This window comes from Drosophila miranda, chromosome 3 (genome assembly GCF_003369915.1).
Source record: "Drosophila miranda strain MSH22 chromosome 3, D.miranda_PacBio2.1, whole genome shotgun sequence".
Taxonomy (NCBI): domain Eukaryota; kingdom Metazoa; phylum Arthropoda; class Insecta; order Diptera; family Drosophilidae; genus Drosophila; species Drosophila miranda.
Genome location: NC_046676.1, coordinates 16,780,782 through 16,795,272, shown reverse-complemented (window position 1 = coordinate 16,795,272; position 14,491 = coordinate 16,780,782). Strand labels below are relative to the sequence as shown.

Below are 14,491 nucleotides of genomic sequence, written 5' to 3'. Positions count from 1 at the left end.
TTTATTATCTGTTTTGCTCTGCCAATATCTACGAGGTTGGGTTGTGTGTCTAAGAGTGTGTTGGTTGGTAAACTTTAATTATTCTCTTGTGTTGGCGGTTGGAAAAAAGACATACAGACACGTTTGTTGTACAAGATAATATTCGTATTAATAATAATGATAATAACCGTTATGCCTAATGCATTTGACATTAATAATAGATACATGTATATGTAAAATTAATTTGATTCCTCCGTTTAAACTACAGCGCATGCCCCAATCCCTGCACCTTATCCTGTGGAAGCAGAGAGCGGGACATGCCGAAGATTGGTTTTTGTTTTATGTAAATTATCCGTACAAAATATGTAAAGTGTATATGTTTGCTGCTTATTTACTGCGTTTGCCAGCCGTATTTACACATCTGTTGGCCTTTTGTACTCTACGTGCTTTCTTCGACTCCTCCAGCTCCTCGAGAGCCTCAAGCGCAAGAGCCATGGTCCCCAGTGGCGGAGATGAGCATTGTTTCATGGATACTGGACTGACGATAACCCCGCTTCGCTGATGAGTGCCATAAAAGAGTTTCGGCGAATATCCGCCTGCCCTTACAGTTCCGCCACTGGCGCCGCCACCACTCGGACACCCCAGCTCTAGGGATAAGGCTGCGTCGGCTGCCTTAGAAGTGGACGCAAGTATGTTGGACTGTGCTTCTGAAGGATGCTTGCGCTTCAAATTCTTGGAGGCCGAGTTGACAGCCAGTAGCTTTGCCGTGTTGGACTCATCCGGAGAGGTGAATTCCTTAAGTTCGCCAACGCTGACCTCGGTCTCATTGTCTGCATCATCGTTGATGATGATTATGTGCTCCGGATCGACGCCCTGATTGACGAGTGCCTGGAAATCTTCTGGCGGCACAACAGGTGCCACCTTCTGATTGCACGAGCTGCACACAGCAGGAATGGCAGGGCTCTTGGAGCGCCAGAACTGCAGCTCCGTCTTGCACTTGTTGAGCTCCTGCAAAGACAAAAAAAGGGTTAGATTGGCTTTACACATGATACTGGGCCCGCCACATTCCCGCTTCACTCACCTGCAACAAAGTAGACAGCTTGCGTGCCATTTCCTCGTTCTTTTTGTCGTTCTCGTCCAACCGACTAGCGTATTCCAGGGTCTGCTTTTGGTGCTCGGACAACAGGTTTTGTTGCTCGGCGAACAGTTTGCTCTGCTCGGCGGCTTTGCGCTTGCAGGTGCGTAGGTCGGTGCGCAGCACTGATAACTGATTATTGTACATTTTCATGCCCTGCTTGATTTTGCGTATGCCCTTGCGGAGCACCATGTGGTTCTGTGGGGGGGAATTGCTATCGCTGTCCGCGAGATCCGAAGCTATGGCGAGAGTGGCTGCAGACGAGAAAGCAGGAGGGTGGGGGATTAGCTTTGGCACAAAACTAAAGTGCCCTTCACCTACGTCGTTTTGTTGTGGTGGGCAAGGTATAGAAACTCTTATTGAAATAGGCCAGCCCAGGCAGAATGGGCTCAATGCGATCCTTGAAGTACTCCATGGCCATGGTCGAGAGATCAAACAGTTCGTCGGTCACCCGATAAGGTCGCTGCAACTTGGGCGTAATACTGATATATTTCAGAATAGCATTCACCTCGTCCAGTATCTGCAAGTCGAGAAGTGAAAATGTTAAATATGAATGCTGATCGTGTACACCATCGCATCGCACTTACGGCGCCTGGAAAGAAGCAGCAATGGCCTCGCTCGATATGCTTGCCCATAGACATGTGCAGCAGAGACAGCCGCATGTAGCATGTCTCGATGATGTCACACTCGCAGGCCAATGGGTGACTGCGACGGGCCGACTCCCGACGCGGCATGTTCGCCTTTATCGAGTGGAAACGGTTGTATGTGGTCTTGATCTGCCTGGCGAAGGCTCCATTCAGGATGACCATGCAAATGTCATTGAAGCGATGCGATACCTGCAAACATGCAAATTCGCATCAGATTTCAAACTAAAGAACTTCCAAATTGTTTATTGATTTGCGTTTTGGTTGCATATTTGGGCTGCTGCTGGCCCGCATCCACAATGTGGTGGGGATCTGCCTGCTATTAAATTATATCAGGTTACATTTGTCGTCGCTACCTAAAAACCAACACACACACAGAGGCAGGGTGAGGCATCACCAACACCAGAACAAAAGGTTCTGTTTCAGTCACCGAACTGCGATCACCCTTAAATCCTTGCATGCCCTAAATATTCTGCACATCCGACTTTTGCTGACCAACAATGCAATTATTCCTAAGCATGCCCATGGATATACGAGTATGTACGCCGATTCAGACATGTGCATTGTAAATGCCGTGACAAAGTTATAATTGCCTCCTGCAATGGGAACAGGAGGCCAGGCCAACAGAAGCAACGCATCGGCGACTGATGACGACTCGTGTCAGCGACTTTGAGTGGCAAAAATAATAACAGCAACAGTACATACTCGTACAAGTGCATGCCAGGTAGTTGGATAACTCTCTGCGCCCGTCCCACGCTTGCACTTGGAAAATTGCTTTTTATTGATTTAATAGCGAAAAGGTGCCGAAGAGAGAACTAGAGGAAATGGAAAAATAAAGAGTGACAGCGGGAAGACTTACCATTCTCAGATTTGAAACGTTTTTGTAACCCAAAAAGCCGACAATATTCTCCAGCAGCTCCGTGGGCAAATCGAGAATGTTGGGAACGGGAGCTGACAAGCCACTCGACAAACTGCTCGTGGAGGCACCACTTGATCCCGCCCGGTAGATTTGGCGAGCTTCCACACGGGCCGAGAAGGCCAGGCTAGCTGGCGAAGATTGCGGCTGGCTGTTGCAGGTTGTAGTGCGCCTCAAGACGGAGGTACGTGTAGCCGCCTCCCTCTGGGCAGGGAGAGAGCTGTTGCTACTGGACGCTGGTTCAGATACGGATCCACTTCCAGTGGCGGGTCCGGCACCGCCACACATTTGGCGGGTGGAAACCATCTTCTAAAAGTCGATATTCTATGGTTCAAAAGGGTGGACAGAATTATCTTTCAGCTCCTCCTGCGTTCTGCTGAAACATTACAACACGAGAATTAGAGGTCTAGCATTACATATGCCATATTTGCTAATATTATATGGGATATTTTGAAGCTGGCGTACATCTACACTAGCGTCAGTTTTCTAGTCTCCGTCTCCGTCAAGACATTTTCTACGCATTTGAGAGTTCCGTTTTCGTACCCGTTTTATTAAATGGAATTATTGTATGAACATCGCTTTTTCTACGTCTGACGGTGGACCACACTGTCTAGTTCACATTCAAATACTTTTAATTGCAATCTCTGACCGCTGAAATCAAGTTTTCTTTCGATTTTTCGAGCACAATTAAAAAAACTACATACACAATCCGTGGCAAAAAAAATGGTCGAAGTTAGAGCCTGGAGAAACATCGATCGTAAAATCGATGTCATCGATGTTTTATGCAATATTCAGAAATACACCATATAAAAATGTACCAGTACCACTAATACCAAATAAGTAACATGAAATTATGTACATAAATTATAATTGAGCTAAAACTAAAAACATAAGTTAAGCTATTATAAACATCTGGCCCATAACGATATTTAATATTAGACCGGGACAGAAATTGTTGTGGGAGCCGTGAGTTTATTGGTACCGGGATGTGCCATCGCTGAGTGTAACAATCGAATAATCGCAAATGCAGCCAAAGTAGTGAAGAATTTGTTTAACAAACACTTGAATGGTGTTTTTTGTTAAAAGTTTAAGCTTAAATTTAAAATTAAATGGTAAATCCCCTCAATTCTTTCACCCAGTACACACTTAAAACTGGGCAGAATCTCGGGAGTGAAAGCCAAAGAACAAAACTTTCTGGTTGGCATCAGTAGTGTGTGCTTGTGTGCGTCTGTGTTGACAAAAATACAACAAAATCAAAACGCAGCGAAAACAGGAAGTGGACGAGAGATAAAACATAAAGAGCACTCACCAGCAATTAATTTATAACTATATATTCCTAATAAGCATCCTCTGTTCTGTCAATGATGTCACGGACAGAAGACATCCACTCTCTCTTTCCATTCTGTTCTGGCTCTTCATCTCGGGGGTCAGTGGGGGCGTTTTTTTAATTTGCAGTGTGTTTCGGGTTTGGATGCTGCGATGCCTTAAACATTTTGAATATCACGTCATTTTTGGCCACGCTTTGTGGCAAGCAGCTGAACAAAAATCGTTCAGCGAAATCGATTCCACTACATTTATGTGTATGTTTGTGCACATATGTATAGATTGTACATTAACTTCGCGAGAGTTTGCATGTGTCCGCGTGAATTGGTGTGTCGTGTGTGCATACATTATATGCACGAGTAAATGAGTGTTTTTACTTTCATATGTTAATGCTATTGTCTTTTATCAAAGTTTCGCGCTATCGCTAAGCCACTCCCCATACTCACCCAAGTCAACTGAGAGAAGAGAGTCTCGTAGTTCTGTAATTGTGGCCTCCTCCTGCGCCACCGCCACCGCCAGCGCCACCGCCTCACCCACCTTCTCCTCCCTGCCTGACCACGATGACGGATGGTGATCAGCGGGAGGCCTTGGTTAGGCGTGCCGAGGATGAGCGCGAGGAGATTGTCAAGCGCTACGAGCTGGGCCTCGATCCCACCAACATTGTGGATCCCTGGGAGAATCCCACATTCGAAATCTATCACATAACTGATAAGTGAGTTCTTGACTCTTTAATCACTGTCCTTTAATCTACTGTCCGCTGATATCATATCTCTTTCATTGCAGATATGGCTTTATGCACGACTCTCGCCTGCCCACCACGCGCGACTCTCAGGAAATGCAGCTAACCAAGATTGAGCTCGAGCGTGATAAAAAGTGGATGAAGATGCTGGCCAAGTGGCCGCCCCCTCAGGACAAGCTTCACACACGTGTGTACAAGGGTATCCCCAAGGCCGTTCGTTGGCCAGCCTGGAAGAAGCTGCTCAATGTCGACCAGTCGATAGCCAACAATGCCGGCGTTTATCCCCGTATGCTCCTGCTGGCAAAGAAGTACTCCACGGAGACGCGCCAGATCGACGCCGATGTGAATCGCCAGTTCAGAGACAATCTTGCCTATCGGGAGCGCTACAGCATCAAGCAGTGCTCGCTGTTCAATGTGCTCAATGCTTACAGTATCTACAACTCAGAGCTGGGCTACTGCCAGGGAATGGCTTGCGTGGCTGGCGTGCTGCTCCTATTTATGCAGGAGGAGGAGGCTTTCTGGGCCCTTAATACCCTGATCACCGACCAAAAATACGGCATGCACGGACTTTTCATTGAGGGATTCCCCAAGCTGACGCGCTTCATTGACCACCATGATCGCATTTTGTCCAAGATCATGCGCAAGCTACATAAGCATTTCACCAAACACAATGTTGACGCCCTGCTGTATGCCATCAAGTGGTTCTTCGTGGTCTTCGTAGAGCGGGTAAGCACTATCGTTTAACTTCAGTTGAAATTAAATGAATGCCTGCTTGATTCTGTTGCAGGTCCCCTTCAGTCTGAGTCTACGCGTCTGGGACATATTTCTGTTGGATGGTGATCGCGTCATTCTGGCTATGGCCATCACCATTCTATATCTCCACAAGGATGAACTGCTCCGCATGAAGGACATGGATGCCATCATCGAGTATCTGCAAGTAAAGCTCCACAAGAACTTTGGCTACTCCGACGACGACGCCATACATGCCCTCGAACGTGTGATGAAGAAGCTGAAAGACTTGAAGCTTGATGTGCCTCCACCAGCCAAATCGAATGAGTTCCCCACACGGACCTTGGGAGACTTCGTCGAGGCGGATATGGAAAAGAAAATCGGTCGCAGACGCAACGATTACACAGACACGGAGAAGCAAGTCATAACAGATGTGATATCAAGGTTGTAAATGCATATTTCAAAAAGATAAACAATGTCTCAGGTCTCAGTACTCGTATTATATTTCCAGACAAGAGCAGAATGCAATTGATGTGCAATCGACGGTGTCCTATGAAACTTCGGAGTGCGCTACGGGTGAGTGTCGCGTGGTTTGACAAATTCTCCACCACACTTTTGTACATACTCTAACTAATACTAACGCTTGCTTCCCCACAATCCACTAACAAACCCAAGTAACTCAGTAATTTGTATTCAAGTTTCCGTTTTGTATATTGTGTGGTGCACAGTTTTTTATCACGTTTAAGACATGTATTCATTTTTTACAAAACAGAAAGAAATGTAATCAGTTTCCCCGAATCGAATTTGAGTTGGTGTTGCACTACTATTATGTACATGTAAATGTTTATGTATCTGTATATTGATGTCCCCCCGAAACAGCGTCATTTTTAGTTTAATTATGATATGGTATATGTATTTCTTTGTATTTGTTCATAGCGATGTATAGATTTTATTTTGATTATACTTATATTCAGATCCTGGATTGTAGGGGGAGACAACTCCCTATAAGTTTACATTTTAATTCAAATTTTGAACGGTGGCGAGCGGAGAGGACAGTTCTTCGATCAATAGAAACGGGATGATAGTTGGAAGTAAATTTAATGGAAGTTAGTTCATGTTAGTGGTTTTGTATGGAATACCGAGGACTTCAAGGACCCCTTAGCTGTAACGGATCTAACGGGCACTAATTCTAACTGTATCTACATACATATATCTATGCTGTATAAATATTACCATCTAAGGGCTGCCCCAGTCCCTGTCCAGCCGTAACCAAACAATCAATCCAGTTCACGCTTATTAAGTACGCCCCCTAAAGTTCATGTCACATAATCGGATGATCCATTTTGTAACCCATGTCTAACCCATTGTCCGCTACATGTACATATGTATGTCTACATCGATCACATGCCACCGCTTCGCTTCTGCGTCTGCGTTTGGGTTTGCGTCCGCCCCCGACCCCGCCCGGTATGATGGAGCCGCCCAAATCTGAAAGTAAATCCAGATATGAACTAAACCCGCAATCGCTTCTGTAATTTTGTTCCTAGGTGATGCATACTCAATGAAAACCTATCAGAGTATCACTAGCTTAGCCACCTCGCCGGCAAATAGCAGCTACTCGCTGTACAGCAACGGATACGTGGTGACCACAGTTGAGAATGCCCACGACCACGACCCTAGTCGCAGCCAGAGTATCCACAATCTCACCTATCTCAACTCTCAGCCGCCGCAGAATTCCCTTCCCAATGGGCTGCAGCACATGCGGCACAGCTTCAGCAGCGATAGCGACAGTCGCAATCGCCTCGATCTGGATCAGGCACTGGAGGCGCTCCAGAGACAGCAGTTGCACATGCACGTGAAGCCAACATCAGCAGCTGGCCACCGGGAGCCGAATCAGGGTATTTATATCGTGCAGAATGGAGGCAGGCACATGGATCAGCAGCAGCGTGATGGTGCCAGTGCCATTGACGATGCCAATGATGCTAAAGCTGACGATAACGATGATGCGCTGAGCGTGGAGAACACGCGACTTTAGTTTTTAGTTGATTTATAATATTTAATCTTTCTTTATGTAGTTAATGTCTTCCTTTATGGTTTGTAAAACGCATTTGCCAACTTCAATTCCAATTCCAATTCCCATTGCTCACAATGAAAATTTCCACGTACTTAGCTTTAATTTTTGTATTTTCAACGCGTTGCATCGGGAAAACTGAACTATTAATCATTTTCTAGCATTACTCAATGTTTGTATCTAGTTTTTTCTACTTTTATGTTGCCTCCTCCTCACTCTTTGATATTAAATAACTACTTACATATGTATTCCAAAACTGATAACTCCTAAGATTCCAACGATTCCGTTTGAAACTACGTACAACGATTAATATTTATTGATATCCGCCTAACGACATTTCTAAACTACTTTGCACCAATTTCCACATAATTTGTTAGGCTTCTTTCCCTTGCATTTACTCATGTTACATATGTAATCAGAAAGAAACTCAAATTTAGTTTACATTAAAGCCAAATTGAAATGGTAGTTGTAATTTGATTAGCCAATAATTATACCAATATGATTGTACACACTACATACGAGTACAATATAGCAAAAGTTCCGTACCGTACCACACAAATAAATATAATTTTGTATCGAAAATGAACTCACTTGCCAGCATGATTAATGAATATACATAAATAGGACTACATGCATATGTATTACCGATCCAATATTTGAAATGCAAAGAAATGTTTCAGATTCAGATATCAGTATGAATCCGGCTCGCTTTGCACCACCTCACATACACCTCGTACAACCACTACAACACTAACACCGCTAACAAAAACCACTTCACATTTACACTCCAATCAATCACCTCCCAATCTCAACGAAAACTAAATGAAAATTTCAAAAACCAAACTTCTTTACAACGCATTGGCCACACACCGAACTGGGATTGGTCTGACGTTGACGTGTTCTGTTCGATAATTCAAAAACAAATAAACTAAATGCCATTTTATTAGTTACGCTTACTGTTCCCGAGGACTCGCACTCAATACGAAGTTCGCTTGCAGGTACTTCAGTTGCCTCGCACGGCTCGTCGGATACCATGTCGCTGGAGGACAACAAGTGAGTAACAAGTAACAAGTAGCCTGGAATTTTGTAGACCCCCAACTAACCCGGCTGATGATCATGGCTCTTTACAGTATTCACCTGAAAACCGCCAATATGCTTCAGAGTACGCCACAGCGAGAGATGCTTTTGGGCACCTGACGTCAGCTGCCGCCGGCGTCTAGCTCGACGCTGGCAGCTGCAGAAAATCATACCACAACAGCATTAGGGAGCACCGCCACGTCTTCTCCACGAGCAACCCCAACACCGCCGCCTGTTCCGCCCCGGTCGCCGCTAACTCTTGGATGATTGGCAAAGCAACAGACGACAACGAACCAACGAACTGGAATAACCTAGGGCCTGCTCGTTTTCGTCTGCTGCCTATGCCTTGCCTTGAGTCTTCTATTCTTACCACAGCAACTAGAACAGCAGCAGCAGCAGCATAGCTGGCAAACACACCACTTCCAAGAGTAGCGAACAAATTTATGATAATCATCAATCACACCATCTGTACATAAGTCGTTTAAGTTTGGAGAACAAAGAAATGGCGCTTGTAAAGAAGCTTTTGGCGGACTCAGTTGATCGAATTTGGGGTACAACGGAGCTAAATGATCATTGCAGAATGGTAACTTCTGTTTGGAAAATTGATTAAGCAATTGAGAATTAAATGCAAAATGCTAAAGGAACAATATTTAAGCAAGAGCAAATCGTATCTAATACACATACAAACCGGTTAGAAGTCTATTAGATTGCATATTGAACTACAAATAAACATATATTATAAATTGTTGTAAATTGTACTTGTATATACGTACCGATGAAAATACAAAGCAACGTTAAAAAGTTACGTCCAAGAAATGTAAGCGAGTGTAAAGCCGGTGCCGGAGCCGGAGCCGGACCCGGAGCCAAATGCAACCAAATATTAATCGAAGAATCGAATCATTATGATAGATATAATATATGTAGTTATACAAAACCGCAACAAATTGACGAACGAAATGATAGTGCATTCTTTATAATTATTTCCGGGATGAGAATTTACACGGATCAGACCATGAATCATTAAATTAAGTTTCCCAACAAGGGAATCATATTTATTTAAGTAATAGATTATGTTCAAGAGCGTTTTAAAATAAAACTTAACTGAACTTGCGCGTCCCCCCATTTTCACGTCTGTGGGTCCAGCTTGCCGCCCTTTTCGATAATCTTTCCCAGATCCTTGAGCGACACTTCGCCTGTGCCGCGTGCCAATGGCTGCGGCTGGTTGGGTCCCGGCTTCCAGCCCACAAAGTAAATGATTTGAAAGGTGGCCGGCACGCCACTTTCGTTGGGTTTGGCATAGAGCTCCTGGTAGATGGCACTGGCCGCCAGCATTGTCTCACGACTAAGGTGTGCGGGCCTATTGAAGGCCGCGTTGTTCTCCGCCATTCCCTTGAGATCCCACATCAGCTCAAACATGCTGGGATAGCCAATTACTAATTCGTCGGTGTCTATGGTCAGCATGGTGAAGCCGGCGCGGTTTAGGAGAGATCCGATGTCGCGTATTTGGGTAAACGGCGAGATGTGCGGTGAGATGCCACCCTTGCGCTCCAGCTCGGCTAACTGCAGCGAGGAGCGCAACTCATACAACGTATCCCCGCCAAACATGGATGCTATGAAGACGCCGTCTGGTTTTAAGCTGCGCTTAATCTGGGCAAAGCAACCCGGCAGGTCATTTACCCAATGCAGACTAAGGCTGGAGATGACCAGATCCAGAGAGTTCTCCTCAAACTGTGAATAGAAAAAGTTGCACGTGATCGTTGAAAAGAAATTCAAATTATTTTTTACCCACATCCAAGTTCTCCTCATCTCTGACTATTTTGTGTATTTTGAGGCCTGGCGTGCCCTGCGCCTGCTCAAGCATCGTGGCACTAGTGTCTGTGAGCGTCAGATGCTCCACGCTCTCTGCCAGAATGTGCTTGGAGAGGTAGCCTCGACTGCATCCGATGTCGGCGGCCGCCTTGAACTCGCGTTTAATGTCAAACACACGATCCGCCAGTCGAAAGCCCACCTCCTCCTTCAGATAGTCATAAAGTCCTACATCCTCACTGTGGACGCAAACAGTTCTTAGAAAGCCTCTTTAAACCCCGAGAAAAACTTACCTCAGGGCGGCGCGTTCCTTTTGTAGCCGCTTGGCGTTGCGGTCAAAGATGTTTTGATGCGTGGGCTGTGTGAGTGAGGAGAGGGCCCGCAGATCACAGGTGACCTTCAAGGTTGATAACTTTGTTAAGTTCTTTAACATAGTCCGTTTAGTAAAATTAAATTAAATGTATGGTATGCGGTAACAAATCCAGTACACCGGCAGAGAAACAAACCAAAACAGAATCAGCTGTTTGAATCAGCTGTCGCTGCCCAACACTGTCTGTCTATTACACTTTTTTTTGGCGCCAAAAGCCGTAGTTCAGCGCGAGTCTGTGTTTATTTTATTTTCATTGAACATTGAACAAAATGAGCTTCTCGCGAAGTGCCCTACGCTATGCGCACACCAATGGATACACTGGGCTCCTGTACACGCCGAAGGGCGAGTTTATCATTACGTGCGGCACCGATGGTGATATTCGCCACTGGACGTGCATCAGCGACGATGACCCGCGCTCCACCTGCCTGGGGGAGTTTGTCATGTGCATCGCTCACTCGGGCAGCCGCCTTCTGGCCTCCACCGACCGCAACACCATTCATGCCTACACGTTTCCCGAAATGGACAGCGATGGAATCCTCATGCGGTTCACCGCCCCAGCAACGTGTCTTAAAGTGTATGGCGAGTACACGGCAGCAGGCAGCGAGGATGCAACAATTAAGGTGCTACGCGGCGAGAATGCGGGCAATGTAATTGTCCTAGAGGGTCATACAGGACCTATACTCGCTCTGGACATGTTTATTGAGAGGAAATTACTGGCCTCGGTCAGCGGCGACGGTCAACTGAAGGTGTGGAACTTTGAGACGGCAACAGAGCTGAAGAACATTACTGGACTTCCACGAGTGAACAGTTTCGAGAGTGCGACTCAATACGGCACGCCCACCTTTGAGCCCCAGAGCGGGGAACTTTTGGCCTATGCAGTGGACAACGAAATTGTGGTGCTCAATACGGCCAACTGGGAGGTCGCCTACAAGCTGCGCGACGATAAGGTCTCCAGCAACTACAGCTGCTGCCAGTTCTCTCCAAACGGGGAGCGTCTGGCCGCTGGAACAACCAAGGGCGAAGTGAGCGTCTTTGACATAAAGAAGCGAACAGCGATCTCTGTGGAGTCGCCGCCAAATGATTGCAATTCCATCACTTGCCTGGCCTGGAGCAAGGCGGACGAGGAGGAAGTGGCCTTTTGTGATGCCACTGGGCAGCTGGGAACCGTATTCATGAGCGAAGACGCAGAAGCCGATATGGAGGAGGAGGAATTAGAAGACGTCCGAGCGGATCTGCTAAGCAAATTTAAGTTTGCGCGAGCAGGAAATCCAGAAGCGCCTGCAGATGATGGTGACGGCGTTAGTCTAGAGCAGTTGAAGCGCGACGTCATGAACTATGCGGATCCCATTGATGACGAGCTCTCCCGGGCCAGCAGCAGCAGAGTGGAGCCTGCACCAGCTGCACCTCAAATCAAACTTTTCAAACAGCAGTCTGCCTTCCAGCCCAGCTCCACGCCTTGCGATCTCGAGCACCGATACATGGCTTGGAACGATGTCGGCATTGTCTCAGGCCACGTGGAGCCGTCTGGCGAGAGTTCCATAGATGTGGAATTCCATGATGCGAGCATTCACCATTCGCTGCACATAAGCAATTATAACCAGCACAATCTGGCCAGCCTGAGCAGCGGGGCCCTGGCTTTGGCCTCCAACGAGTCCAGCAAGCTGGTGGTGATTGCTTTGGCCGCCGCGGGAAACAAAGAGTGGTCTCTCAGCCTGCCGGACTGCGAGTCCGTGGATGCGCTGGTGGCCACCAGCCACCTGGTCGCAGTTGCCACCAGTTCCAGTTTCCTTCGCATCTTCAGCGTTATGGGTACCCAGCGCGAGGTGTTAAGCATACCAGGCCCCGTGGTGGCTTTAGCCGGACACGAGCACAGCCTGATGTTGGTCTACCACAGCTCTGCTCCTAGCCAGACCCAGCAGCATCTTTCGGCCATGCTAGTGACTATCAATGGACTTAGCCTTCGCCTCGAACATCTGCCTGTGCCACTCACTCCTGGCAGACAGATAGCCTGGCTCGGCTTCAGTGAAACCGGGTCGCCTAGCATGGCAGACCACATGGGTCTGCTGCAGCTGTACAGGACGAGCAGCAATGCCTGGTTCCCCATTTGTGACACCATGAAGCAGAGCTCCAGCGTATCGAACAATTACTTTGTGGTGGCCGTCTCCGAGCGTCGGCAAATCGTACAGGCAGTCCTCTGCCGCGGCACATCCTATCCGATGACCAATCCCCGCCCCATGCTGCAGGAACTGCGCATGCAAATCCCACTATGCGATATCGAAGTGGAAAAGTCGGAACTGGAGGATGCCCTGCTGCGATCCAGTCTGATGCAGGCGGAGGGCGCCGAGAAGATGCAGAAGGAGACCGCCATCAAGCTTTTTGCGCTGGCCTGCAGCAGCGAATGCGAGACACGGGCCCGCGAGCTAATCGAGTCGATTGCCTGCACTGAGCTCCTACAGCTAGCTGTCAAATATGCCACCAAGCGGGGACGGATTCATCTCTCTGATCGCCTGTGCGAATTATTGCCCCAGTTGGAGGCTATCCAGGAGGCGCGCAAGCAGCAGACGCTGCTAGGCGCGAGCGGGATAGCAGCCACCATTGTCCTCCCCATGACACCCACGGCGGGATCTCAGGGTCAGGGACCTAAGCCCAAGCCCATCGAGTTGAGCTCCACGAAGCGCGGGGCCCTGAAACGTTTCACTAATTCGCCAAATATGTTCAAGGCAGCTACTCGACCCTCAACACCCGAGTCAACCACCCCGCTGGATACACAGGAGAACATTTTCGCTGACGCCGAGTCTGAGGTGGCGACTGGTAAATCCACGGAACAGCGTACTCCTCTAAACGCTGTCAATCCCTTTGCCATGAAACGCAAGCTGGTCGACACAGGGGTTATATTTGGGTCCGAGAAGCTAAAGCTCGCTAAAAAATAAACATATAATTAGGCCTTTTATTTAAGTACCTATAAAATAAATAAATCATTTAATACAATGTGTTAGATTAACTGCCGGCTGATTGTTTCGGCGGCTGGTCACACTCGAACCATCGAATCGAAATCTGTACTTTCAGCGAATTTCATGTCAGACCAGTACCAGTACCAGTACACTTTAGTTTGACTTTTTATAGAGTATTACACGTCACAATTTCTAACACCAAAAATCTGAGGCACAGCTCAGGTTAGAAACTTAAAAATGTACAGTAATTTGTGAGTAGTACTGTAGTATTGGTTACTCTTTGCCAGCACTCAACACTGGAAGCTTTTCCATTTCATCGCTTATTTTTCTGACAATCGCCGTTACTCTAAAGCGACGCATGACACCCACGGCGGGATCTCAGGGTCAGGGACCTAAGCCCAAGCCCATCGAGTTTAGCTCCTCGAAGCGCGGGGCCCTGAAACGTTTCACTAATTCGCCAAATATGTTCAAGGCAGCTACTCGACCCTCAACACCCGAGTTAACCACCCCGCTGGATACACAGGAGAACATTTTCGCTGACGCCGAGTCTGAGGTGGCGACTGGTAAATCCACGGAACAGCGTACTCCTCTAAACTCTGTCAATCCCTTTGCCATGAAACGCAAGCTGGTCGACACAGGGGTTATATTTGGGTCCGAGAAGCTAAAGCTCGCTAAAAAATAAACATATAATTAGGCCTTTTATTTAAGTACCTATAAAATAAATAAATCATTTAATACAATGGGTTAGATTAAC

The 14,491-nt window shown here is 47.0% G+C and overlaps 4 protein-coding genes across 7 annotated transcripts; 2 read left to right on the top strand and 2 right to left on the bottom strand.

Moving 5' to 3' along the window:
• Positions 1–41: 41 nt before the first annotated feature.
• On the bottom strand, positions 42–3,410 carry LOC108158521 (F-box only protein 28). Of its 2 annotated transcripts, none has more exons than XM_017290902.2 (6): positions 3,218–3,410; positions 2,618–3,050; positions 1,702–1,950; positions 1,436–1,634; positions 1,061–1,368; positions 42–987 (listed from the first exon to the last, which is right to left on the bottom strand). In XM_017290902.2, the coding sequence occupies exons 2-6, from the start codon at positions 2,978–2,980 to the stop codon at positions 367–369; spliced, it is 1,740 nt and encodes a 579-aa protein (XP_017146391.1). In that variant the 5' UTR covers positions 2,981–3,050; positions 3,218–3,410; the 3' UTR covers positions 42–366. The 2 variants fall into 2 exon arrangements, with proteins under 2 accessions (XP_017146391.1, XP_017146390.1); XM_017290901.2 differs by having other exon boundaries at positions 2,618–3,047.
• Positions 3,411–3,676: 266 nt separating this feature from the next.
• On the top strand, positions 3,677–9,716 carry LOC108158520 (USP6 N-terminal-like protein). 3 transcript variants are annotated; one of them, XM_033391260.1, is made up of 7 exons: positions 3,677–3,786; positions 4,409–4,709; positions 4,781–5,462; positions 5,524–5,909; positions 5,977–6,041; positions 8,532–8,586; positions 8,664–9,716. In XM_033391260.1, exons 2-7 carry the CDS (start codon positions 4,558–4,560, stop codon positions 8,728–8,730), a joined length of 1,407 nt encoding a protein of 468 aa, XP_033247151.1. In that variant the 5' UTR covers positions 3,677–3,786; positions 4,409–4,557; the 3' UTR covers positions 8,731–9,716. The 3 variants fall into 3 exon arrangements, with proteins under 3 accessions (XP_033247151.1, XP_017146389.1, XP_017146388.1); XM_017290900.2 differs by having other exon boundaries at positions 8,481–8,586; XM_017290899.2 differs by lacking the exons at positions 8,532–8,586; positions 8,664–9,716 and adding an exon at positions 7,010–8,115.
• Positions 9,631–10,933, bottom strand: LOC108158526 (arginine-hydroxylase NDUFAF5, mitochondrial). Its single transcript, XM_017290908.2, has 3 exons — positions 10,710–10,933; positions 10,400–10,655; positions 9,631–10,338 (listed from the first exon to the last, which is right to left on the bottom strand). Exons 1-3 carry the CDS (start codon positions 10,847–10,849, stop codon positions 9,736–9,738), a joined length of 999 nt encoding a protein of 332 aa, XP_017146397.1. The 5' UTR covers positions 10,850–10,933; the 3' UTR covers positions 9,631–9,735.
• Positions 10,934–10,976: 43 nt separating this feature from the next.
• Positions 10,977–14,477, top strand: LOC117188047 (WD repeat and HMG-box DNA-binding protein 1). The gene is made up of 2 exons (XM_033391259.1): positions 10,977–13,959; positions 14,025–14,477. Exon 1 carries the CDS (start codon positions 11,056–11,058, stop codon positions 13,714–13,716), a length of 2,661 nt encoding a protein of 886 aa, XP_033247150.1. The 5' UTR covers positions 10,977–11,055; the 3' UTR covers positions 13,717–13,959; positions 14,025–14,477.
• The last annotated feature ends 14 nt before the right edge of the window (positions 14,478–14,491 follow it).